The following is a 10,406-nucleotide window of genomic DNA, read 5'->3' as shown; positions in this document are numbered from 1 at the left end:
TATCAGTCCTGCACCACACATACTTCCAACCAGGTAACATATCAGTCCTGCACCACACATACTTCCAACCAGGTAACATATCAGTCCTGCACCACACATACTTCCAACCAGGTAACATATCAGTCCTGCACCACAGAGACTTCCAACCAGGTAACATATCAGTCCTGCACCACACAGACTTCCAACCAGGTAACATATCACCAGTACTTCTTCAGTTTGTGTTACAAACCTCTGAGACGTAATGCAGAAGATTTAAACCTGGAGTATGTATGACAGTATGAGATAGATAATCAGAAAAAAAAAATCTGTGCTAACTACTGAAATTCAAAGCTTGGTCAGAAATCACCCTTGTGTATGCATTGCGAACATAAAATAAGTTCAGACAAGATAATACTTTATTGATCCTCAAAAGGGGGAAATTTGTTTGTCCCAGCATAACACACAACAATAAAAAAATGAAAATAATAATAAAAATATATAGGTAGAATCGTATGATGTATGCAGCTAATTTGCTGTCAGAAAATTAAGTATGAGTTAATCCCATGTAAAGAGAGCTCTGTACTCCACTACACAAAAACAAAAAACATTTGTTATCTATTTCATATTATACAATCACGACATTTAACAAATAAGTAAATTTTCATTTAAAATAAAATGGTTTAAATAAAATTAAAACTGACATTTTTCTTAGAGTTGCATAGCTTGAAAAAATACTGAAAACATTTTAAATTAATATTTAAACAAACAGCCCTTTTTTAGGTGAGTGTCTCTTCAAAAGACAGCTGGTTTACTGAAGTTGTTGTGTCCACAGGTAAACCCATCATAGAGAACATCACTGACGCCATTTACGGCAGCAGGAAGACCATCTGTGTGATCAGCCGCAGCTACCTGCAGAGCGAATGGTGCTCCAACGAGTTTCAAATGGCCAGGTGGGGATAAGTGTTCATATAATATTCAGACAGGTTGAGAAAAAAAACATAAGCATTGCATGTTGTTTCTGAAACGGTTGCCATGTTACGACTACTGAGCAAAGTTTTTATTTACTAAGAGAACGAGGCAAGAAGATGTAATCTGATAACACTTCAACCGAGAATTATTTAATCTCCACTGTAAATACCTTAAAACTTTTCTCAAACTAAACTGTGCAATACACATTAAAGACATTTATAGGGACATCAGATAAAATGAAAATGAATGGTGGCAAACCGTAAGATAATATTTACTGCAAAAAGCAATAAATAAATATACATATAATATGCTTTACCAAAAAACCTGAAGCAATACATGAAGTAATTTATTTTTCTAGCCATTTTTTTTGTTTGATTTTTGGGTCATTTTCTCAGGTGATCTCGTTTTCACAACTGCTGAAAAGCTCTATATTTTATAGTAATAACTTGGTTAAATATGGCATTTTAAAGTACCTGTAGCATGTATTTTGTTTGCAGGTCTTGCATTATAAAAAAGCATAAAAGCTGAATAAAGTTCTCTGTTGAGTGAGTAACTTAATTGTCTCCAGTTTTTGTCTGATTTCTTGCAGCTTTCGCCTGTTTGATGAGAAGAAGGATGTTCTGATTCTGTTGTTTCTGGAGGAGATTCCTGCTCATCATCTGTCTCCACATTACCGCATGAGGAAGCTGGTGAAGAAACGCACCTACCTGAGCTGGCCCCAGGCTGCAGAACATCCAGGAGTTTTCTGGCAGAACGTCCAGAGAGCTCTGCAGGCAGGGGGCGCTGTCGCTGAACTGGTACCGGATGGACGCTGAAAGAAGCAGCAAAATGGAAGCTTATTGTAAAAGTTTGCAGCACAAAATCAAGAAAGAGGAAAAGAGTAAAGTCACTTTGCTTGGGGAGGCTTTGCATGAAAAAGCCACATGCTAAAATTAATATTCAAGTAAAAAACTTTCTGATTTAATCTAAACTCCTACTGGGAAATGGCAAAAGTTTACTTTGTCTTTCTGATAAAGGATCTTCAGACAATCTTTAATTCAACACAGAATACTTAGTTTAATGTCACAAATATGTAGTTATTCAAAACTATTTTCCCCCGGATATCAGTTAATTATAATAATATTTTTTGCTTTATCACAATATCACTTAGTTAAGAATTTTGTCAGTATGTTAATATTTTACTTACATTAAGTTTCAGAAATTATGTGTTTTTCAATTATTTTGATTGTCTAAGGTAGAAAATTATTATTATTGTTGTCTTCCTTTAGATAAACAGTCTTTAGTACATTTTAATAAATGATTTAGGTCATGGATATTTATCAAGTAATTCACAGAAACCACAGCCAACAATGTACACTTCTGTAAAAAGTCATTTTCATGAAACAAAATTCATTTTGAAAGGAATGCTGTTAAATTTAAATAAAATTACAATGCATAGAAAATATTGTCTTTTACTTGCTCCTGAAGGTTCAACAGCGCCCTCTAGTGTCAGGTTTATTTACTGCAATGTAAATATGTGAACAGTTCGCTCCACATTTACAAGAAAATTAAAGAGAAACAGAGAATGTGAACAATTTCTACTGTCTTTTGTAGCTTTTATAGTTTTTTTTATATTATTTAATGTGGGATTTCAAAATGGGAAGGTTTGACCCTGGCGACAGACAACTTAACACCAACTTCTATAAATTGACACTTATTGTTGTAATTTAGTCAAAGCCGCAATGAACTTAAATCAAATCTTAGTTCATCTAAAAATTTAAAATGGTATTAATCCCCAAAACGTTGTTAGACAACAAATCACCCATTTTCAATGCAGCAGATGTCTACTTTAGGGTAAAGTTCATTTTGGAGTAAGATGGGTAAATATGTGCATTTCATCTTTTTTTCTTTTTATACAAATTGATAGGTAGGAAGTTTGAGTTTTTACCTCATTCATGTGAAGAGGAACTAATACAATAAACAGAAAACCGCAGGGAGAACAATGATGCTCCCAGAATTTGCATCTTAATGTTTTAAATTCAAAACACGTTTCTGTCAGTCCTGACAGATTTCTAAGAGAAATCCTGATCGTTGAAAAAAGAAGAGAAAATTAACTCTAAATGAGTTTGTGAAACAATATGTGTAAAACAAAATGTGGCCCTTCTGCTTTATTTACAGTGTAAGCAGTAAAACATTTTCCAAATTTTAGAAATTTAGAGTCATGCACCAGTCCCAGACCATCACAAATAATAAAAAATTGTTGCTTAAATTTAGAAATATCTACACTTATGGTATGAAGTACTGCCACCTGCAGGCAGGAGTTAGCGTCACTCAAACCCAACGTTTTCCAATTTTTTTGTAGAAAATGTGCGATGAACCAACATTAATGCATCAGTGTGAAAAAATGCGAGTATCTGTGGATTTGTGTAAATTTTCATGGTTGTGGAATCACAAAAACTAAAGGAATGATTTGGCAGTAAGAAGATAAAAACTTCTCTAATATTAAGACACACAACTGTCAGGGCCACATAAGATGCTGTGGTGGGCCAGATTTGGCCCCCGGGCCTCGGGTTTGACACCCAGGATGGGTACTGAACAGAATCTGGATTCACGCTTAAAACGGATGCGTTAATATCAACACAAAATGTGTCAAAAACAACATCAATGTGTATACATAACAACACATTTTCTTTGCTAATAATTCAAGATTTATTGTGTTAAAAAATTATTTAATTAAATTATTTTACACAGTCATTAAATAATTTTAATACATCAGTTGTGTTAAAATATTAGCAACGTAAATGTGTCGAATTTAACACAAACTGTGGTAATTTAATTGAAAAAATTTTACCAAATAAAACATTTACTGTGTTACTCTGATGTCATAAATTTGATGCAAAGCATCTTTTACAAATATTTAACAGATACTGAATTTTTTTTCTTTGTGCTAAAATATTGGTAAAACTCCCATCTGAAGCTCTGACATGTTGCTTCTCCTTCTGATATGATGAAATAAATGTCAGCCAAATGCCGACAGGACAGAAAAAACAATGAATCTTTAATCTTCAAAGAAGTTCCTGATTTTACCAGTCAGATGAACCCACTGATCACAGCTCTTCCCTCACTGAGGTTCCAGATACACTGCAGTGCTTTGTTTGGGTTAATTGGCGGGTATTAAAAAGGTGAAGCAGTTTTAATCAAATGCGATGGTCATTGTCTCTTTCAGGTATAAAACAGGGAACTTATCCAAGGTCAACCTGGCATGAAAGACAAACGTCGGGTGTCAAACTGTGAGTATCAGAACCATTTATGCATCTTTTATTTAATACAACATTCAGTTTTTGAATGAAAGCGTTAATTTTAGTGTAACTCTTCATCAAATATTTGATTCAGCTACAAGAAAAACTCTGCAAGAGAGAGTTTGGCATGAAATCTCACTTATTCTGATTTAATTTTAAAAAATAGGCAGCAATCATGTTGATGCCATGTATAAATAAAATAATGACAAGTGTGCATTTATTATTTTATCAACAGATTAAAATATTTATCAACCTTAAGACTAAAACTCACCATTTTTAGTCAGTGAAAAGAAGCCAGACATGATCAATAAAATTTATCATTTTGATAAAACTGAAGTCATTTTTTTCTAAATGACTGATGTTTTTATATGCAGAGTACTAGGGACATATTAATAAAAAATAAAATAAAAAATGAAATGAGAATAAAGTCATAATATTTTGAGAATCAAGTTACAGTATTGCAACTTTATTTGTATAAAGTGACTTCATTACACAAATAAAGTCATAATATTATGAGAATAAAGTTGTACAAGAATAAAGTTGAAATAACGAGAATAAAGACATAGTATTACAAAAATGAAGTCACAGTAATACAAGAATAAAGTCATAATAATACAGGAATAACATCATAATATTTTGAGAATTTAATCATATTACTAGAATAAAATGAGAATGTTTTGACTTTATTCTTGTAATCCCATCAATTTATTCTTGTAATATTAATTTTTTACTTTTTCTTTTTTCTTAGCGTGGCTCTAACACTGTCATATTTTCAAGACACTATTTCTGTTAATTATAATAATTTCCTGCTATTGCAAATGAAATCATGATCACATTTTGCAGACATGATATTTTGTTTCTTATTGCAGGCCTGAAGAACAAGCTCCTTGTAATTCCCAAGGATGGCCACTAGGGGACACTTGTTATTATTTTTCATTTTGGAACCGTTTTGTCTTCTTCACATTACTCCATCACTGGCTTACTCACTGAAAAACTGCACCATACTTTATCAGGAGACTCGCTCTGCTGACGTTTCTCTGGACTGCGCAAACAGGAACCTCGAGACAATCCCTGACGACTTTCCTAAAAATGCTGCTTCGGTTCAACTTAACAACAACAGGCTGAAGAAAATCACCAGAAAGGACTTTTCCAAAATGTCACAGCTGAGAAGACTCCATCTTGGATTCAATCAAATTGACAGTGTCTACGATCGGTCTTTTAGTGATTTGGTCTTCCTTAAAACACTTTCCATGGAACATAACAACCTCAACCACCTGACCAGAGACATGTTTTATGGCCTGTCCAACCTCACACTCCTCAACCTCAGCAGCAATTTCATTCAGTTCATTCACTGCTCTGCTTTTCGCCACATGTACCGTTTACAAACTCTAGATTTAGGCAACAATGACCTCCAACAAATTGTTGAGATCCAGCCCGTTTTACAGCTACCACAAATACAGACCCTCAAACTAAGATGCAACCAGTTTTCATCATTCGAGACCAAAGAGCTTTCTCTGAACTTCTCCAGTCTGAGAGAGATTGACATTTCTGGTCGAAACCTGGAAAGATTCAGCATCACAACTCCAATCTTCCCTTTCCTCCAAATGATAAGTCTGTCTGGATGTGAAGGAAATTCAACCCTTAAATGGGACATAACAGACAAAACGTTACTGAAACGTGTGGTGAAGCTGTACATTGCAGACGCTGTGTTGTCATTTATAGAAACGGAAAAAGTCCTGAAGAGTCTCTACTCATTGAGCCATCTCAGATTACAACATTTAGATGAGTGGATTAGGAAAGGATTATTGACTACTGTCTGCAAACTACCAGCTCTAAAAACACTGGATTTGTCTAACCGTCTGACCAATTTCATTCTTAAATTTCAGCCTTGCTCTGAACTTACTCAGCTTTACCTGAGAGAAAGTTACATTAGTAAACTACCAAAAGGCTCACTCCAATCATTAGAACAGCTGCAGTTCTTGAATCTGAGCACCAACCGGCTCACCAACGTACCGTTTGACGTAAGACACCTATCTTCTCTGGAGATCTTGCTTGTTGGCAACAATCTAATTTCAGAACTGAACTGTGAGGATTTTCTGAACACAACCCGTCTGATGGAGCTTTACCTGAATAACAATCGCATTACCAAATTGAAGCGATGCGTCTTGCAGAGTCTCACTGATCTGAAGGTTTTAGGTTTGAGTAACAATCTGATCTTGACAGTTGGAGACACCTTTAAAAAGACTCTGTTCAAGCTGGAGGTCTTAGATATGAGCCATAACTCTATCATATCTCTAGAATCAGGTGACTTTCAAGGTTTACAGAAACTAAAATATTTGAATGTGACAAGAAACTCAATTGGAAAAGTAAATCCTGAAGTGTTTCAGGAGTTAATCAACCTGGAATCTCTTACAGTATGTCTCCCATATGATTATGAACCTAATTTCACGGGACTACAACTTTTAGAGCATATTACATTGTATTTGTACAATGATGGCATTTTAAAAACCCATCATTCAAACATTAATGAAAGCTTTTTTACCTTAAAATCTATGAAAACGCTCACTATGATCTCCAAAGACTATCACTATGGCTTTCCGCTCGACATGCCAACTGAGCTCCTCCAGTCTATGAAGCATTTGGAAAGTTTCCGCGCCCTGAATATCTACATAAACGCCCCACCTGCAGAAACATTTCATTTTAATCCCCAGCTCAAAAGTCTGACACTTGCAGAAACAGATTTGTCAAACTTGAAACCTGGTATGTTTCTACCAATCCCAAACCTGCAGACTCTTGATCTTGCAAAATGCAAAATCAAGTCTTTGGATTTCTTGACGCAGGCCAATCTTTCTGCTCTCAGATATCTGAAACTCTCCAACAACGAGATCAGTCAGATCAACGAATCAGTCTACCAGGCTCTCCCGTCTTTAACGTACTTGGACCTGAGCAACAACCCATTCACCTGCGAGTGCTTAAATGCAGATTTTATCACATGGGTAAAGAGCAACAAGGAAACACAGGTTATAAACGCTCATCAGTACGTTTGTTCCTTCCCGGTACAAAAACAAGGAACCTTGTTGCTAGACTTTGATATCCAGTCCTGTTGGGACCAAGGCAACTTTTTCTTCTTCGTTTCCAGCTCTAGTTTGGTTGTTCTCACTCTCCTCACATCCTTCGTCTACCACTTCCTGAAGTGGCATCTCATCTACATGTTCCACCTCTTTCTGGCATTTCTCTATGACAGCAGGAAAGGGAAGAAGGCAGACTCCTACCAGTTTGACGCCTTTGTGTCCTATAACTCCCAAGATGAGGATTGGGTTTACCATGAAATGCTTCCTGTGCTGGAGGAAGAACAAGGATGGAGACTCTGTCTGGATCACAGAGACTTCCAACCAGGTAAAGGATGGATTTTACTATGTTTCTCTTTGTTTTTTCAAAGAAAATGTCATTTTTTAGCGTTCCTTGTATTGTCTGTCTATACTTCAACATATTTTTACTCAAGTTAAAGTAAAAAGTTGCCATCCAAGAAATTACTTAAGTAAGAGTAAAAAGGTATTTGGTAAAATATCTACTCAAGTACTGAGTAACTGATCAAATTATCAATCATTTAAAATTTCTGGATTTTATACCCACTGAATCAAAAACATGTTTTAGCCAAAAATTCAGCAGACACAGACCTACAGTTTTTGTTAAAGTTTCATATTTTTTTATTGAAAGAAACTTTACTTTGCCTGATTTGGCTTTTTTTTTTTTTTTGCTAACTATATGAATTATTGTCATTTTGGTCTTTAAAATATCAAATTTTCCACATAACTTTATACTTTTGTCCAACTGATGGTGTCATTTTAAAATATTAAATGATTGATAATATGATCAAATTACTTGGAAGGCTACTCTTTACTTTTATTTGAGCAATAATATGTTGAAGTAGTGCTACTCTTACTTGAGTACAATCTTTGGGTACTCTGCCCACCTCTGCTCATAGTGTAATATTAAAGCAGAAAGTTTTGCTGCTCTTTTAATGTCATTGCCTGGTAAAGTTTCTTAAAGACACTCTGATGCACCATATACGTTGTATCCACAGGTAAACCCATCATAGAGAACATCACCGATGCCATTTATGGCAGCAGGAAAACCATCTGTGTGATCAGCCGCAGCTACCTGCAGAGCGAATGGTGCTCCAGAGAGATCCAGATGGCCAGGTATCTCTATTCAATGAGAAAATAAGAATATGGATGCTTCATAAAACAATATAAACCTTTCCAACTATCAATTACAGAATCAGGAACTCCTAGTGGTACTAATGACATAAAACCTTATTTGATCTCACTGATTGAAAAATGAGAACATTAGTTCAAGATTTACATTTCTTGTTATGACAGACAACAAACGAGGATTTTGAGTTGAATATGAATTTCTGCATAGATTTAATTCCCATTTCATCTTTCATCTGAGGCAGTTTCCGCCTGTTTGACGAGAAGAAAGACGTGCTGATTCTGTTGTTTTTGGAGGACATCCCTCCTCAGCATCTGTCTCCTTACCACCGCATGAGAAAGCTGCTGAAGAAATGCACCTACTTAAGCTGGTCTAAGGCTGAAAAACATCCAGGAGTTTTCTGGCAAAACGTCCGGAAAGCTCTGCAGACAAAGGACGATCCCCCTAAAAACCCAGCTCTCCTAACTGGACCAACACAATGCTGAGAGAACTCAGAGAGTGTAGTCCCATTGAGAAGCTTTCAATAAAGATTTCTAAAAAGGGAAATCTTAAAACTGCATAGCTACTGTATATTGACCCTTTGCATCTACGTCACGCAATCAGGCGCCATGATGGACGTCGCAAGTGAGCGACGGGAGTATTGAGCAAAGAGACTGAAATTGTTTTCATAAGTTGTTTTTGCCAGTTCATTCGTGGCTTCTTCTTGTTCAATCAAACTAAATTGTCTTTGAACGTAACACACCTGGTCGGGGCTCATAGACGGCACATTTACAAAAGATGAAAACAGCTAGCTTAGAAACCGACCCATACCTCCTCAATCCTGATGTGTTGATCAAATTACCGACTGTGCCTGAATTCACACCGCATGATTTATATCACTATGTCATAAACAGCGTTTCTCCTCACACCGGAGGAGCCTATAAAACGTACAGAAGACGAGATGCTAACCAGTTTTTTTTCATACATGCTAGGCTACATGACGGTGCGGCACCGTCTCCATGGTTACCAACGGTTAGACGCGTACTTTCTCCATAATGCGATATTTTATATCTTTCTAATTACACTTACTTTTAACGTAATCTTCTTACATTGTGAAAAGCGTTCGCTGCAAATCCGCGGTTACACCGAGGGCTGATTATGACTAACGGCTGCTATCCACCGTCGCCATCTTTCCTCATTAAAAGTCATACAATAAAATGACAAGTTTGGTTTCTATCCTTGTCTATTTGTGCAGTCGACCGCGCAGCATCCTGTGACCATTTTTAAAGTGAAATCAACTAAATAAAAGCGATTTTTGGTTACCGGCTGCCTGTTTACAGGCTTTAAATTAACGCATCGGTTGTTTTGACGTCTGTCATGGCGGAGTGGGCGGAGTTCTGAAGAGCGTGACGTCATGTGGAAAGGGTCAATAACTTAAACTCACAATCCGTAAGCAAGGAACTGTTTATATAAGACTGCATGAGTCAAGCTTTATGTTCAGTGCTCAGTCCAACATCTGGAATTATGAAGATAAATGCAAATAGTATAAAAAGTATATAAAAAATATCTGTTTATCCAAAGTACGATAGGATATTATTATGTTTGTATGAATAGCTAAAGGAGGTTTAAATTGTCATCCATGAGTAGTGGTCACATTCAGGCAAAAGGGGAACAAATAACACAAAGAACCACTGGCATTCTGTGAAAAACTCCATGTATTGAATTTACATCTCACTTTATGCTTCTTTTTTTCTTTTTAGTTTATTTCACTTTTTAGTTTATTGAACTTTTGTTACTATTCTTCACAAGTGTGTATCTTACGTGTGTAAAAAACAAATAAAGAACCTCATTGGTGCTTTACCCTGATGTATGTAAAGGTTGTGTCTGTGCAGCAATTAAACACTTCTTTCTGAATGCGTTTAAAAGAATCTCAGTGAAGACAACACAACAGTGGAGGGTCATGAGGGTTGTATCTTCCTATTTTCC

General features: G+C 36.0%; 2 protein-coding genes across 3 annotated transcripts in view; both read left to right on the top strand.

Annotated features, from left to right (window-relative positions):
• The window catches only part of LOC103147981 (toll-like receptor 13), an 8,393-nt gene extending 5,831 nt beyond the window's left edge, over nt 1-2,562 (top strand). The window contains exons 3-4 of one of the 2 annotated variants that reach the window (XM_016678881.1): nt 812-929; nt 1,538-2,562. In XM_016678881.1, coding sequence (XP_016534367.1) covers nt 812-929; nt 1,538-1,763 — 344 coding nt within the window. In that variant the 3' untranslated portion in view covers nt 1,764-2,562. Of the gene's footprint in view, nt 1-33; nt 653-811; nt 930-1,537 lie in introns of those variants that run through there. The other variant, XM_016678882.1, reaches the window with a different exon arrangement.
• Nucleotides 2,563-3,870: 1,308 nt separating this feature from the next.
• LOC107832885 (toll-like receptor 13) lies at nt 3,871-9,523 on the top strand. The gene is made up of 4 exons (XM_016678880.1): nt 3,871-4,217; nt 5,096-7,622; nt 8,311-8,428; nt 8,686-9,523. Exons 2-4 carry the CDS (start codon nt 5,129-5,131, stop codon nt 8,924-8,926), a joined length of 2,853 nt encoding a protein of 950 aa, XP_016534366.1. The 5' UTR covers nt 3,871-4,217; nt 5,096-5,128; the 3' UTR covers nt 8,927-9,523.
• Nucleotides 9,524-10,406: the final 883 nt, after the last annotated feature.

Source organism: Poecilia formosa, unplaced genomic scaffold, assembly GCF_000485575.1.
Source record: "Poecilia formosa unplaced genomic scaffold, Poecilia_formosa-5.1.2 Scaffold192, whole genome shotgun sequence".
Classification (NCBI taxonomy): Eukaryota; Metazoa; Chordata; class Actinopteri; order Cyprinodontiformes; family Poeciliidae; genus Poecilia; species Poecilia formosa.
The sequence above is the reverse complement of the archived record's forward strand: the minus strand, read 5'-3'. Positions and strand labels throughout refer to the sequence as shown.

Coding starts and splice junctions, on each gene's coding strand:
- LOC107832885 (XM_016678880.1), top strand. CDS start 5,129: ATGGCCACTAGGGGACACTTGTTATTATTTTTCATTTTGGAACCGTTT. Junction 7,623..8,310: donor TCACAGAGACTTCCAACCAG/GTAAAGGATGGA, acceptor TTGTATCCACAG/GTAAACCCATCATAGAGAAC. Junction 8,429..8,685: donor AGAGAGATCCAGATGGCCAG/GTATCTCTATTC, acceptor CATCTGAGGCAG/TTTCCGCCTGTTTGACGAGA.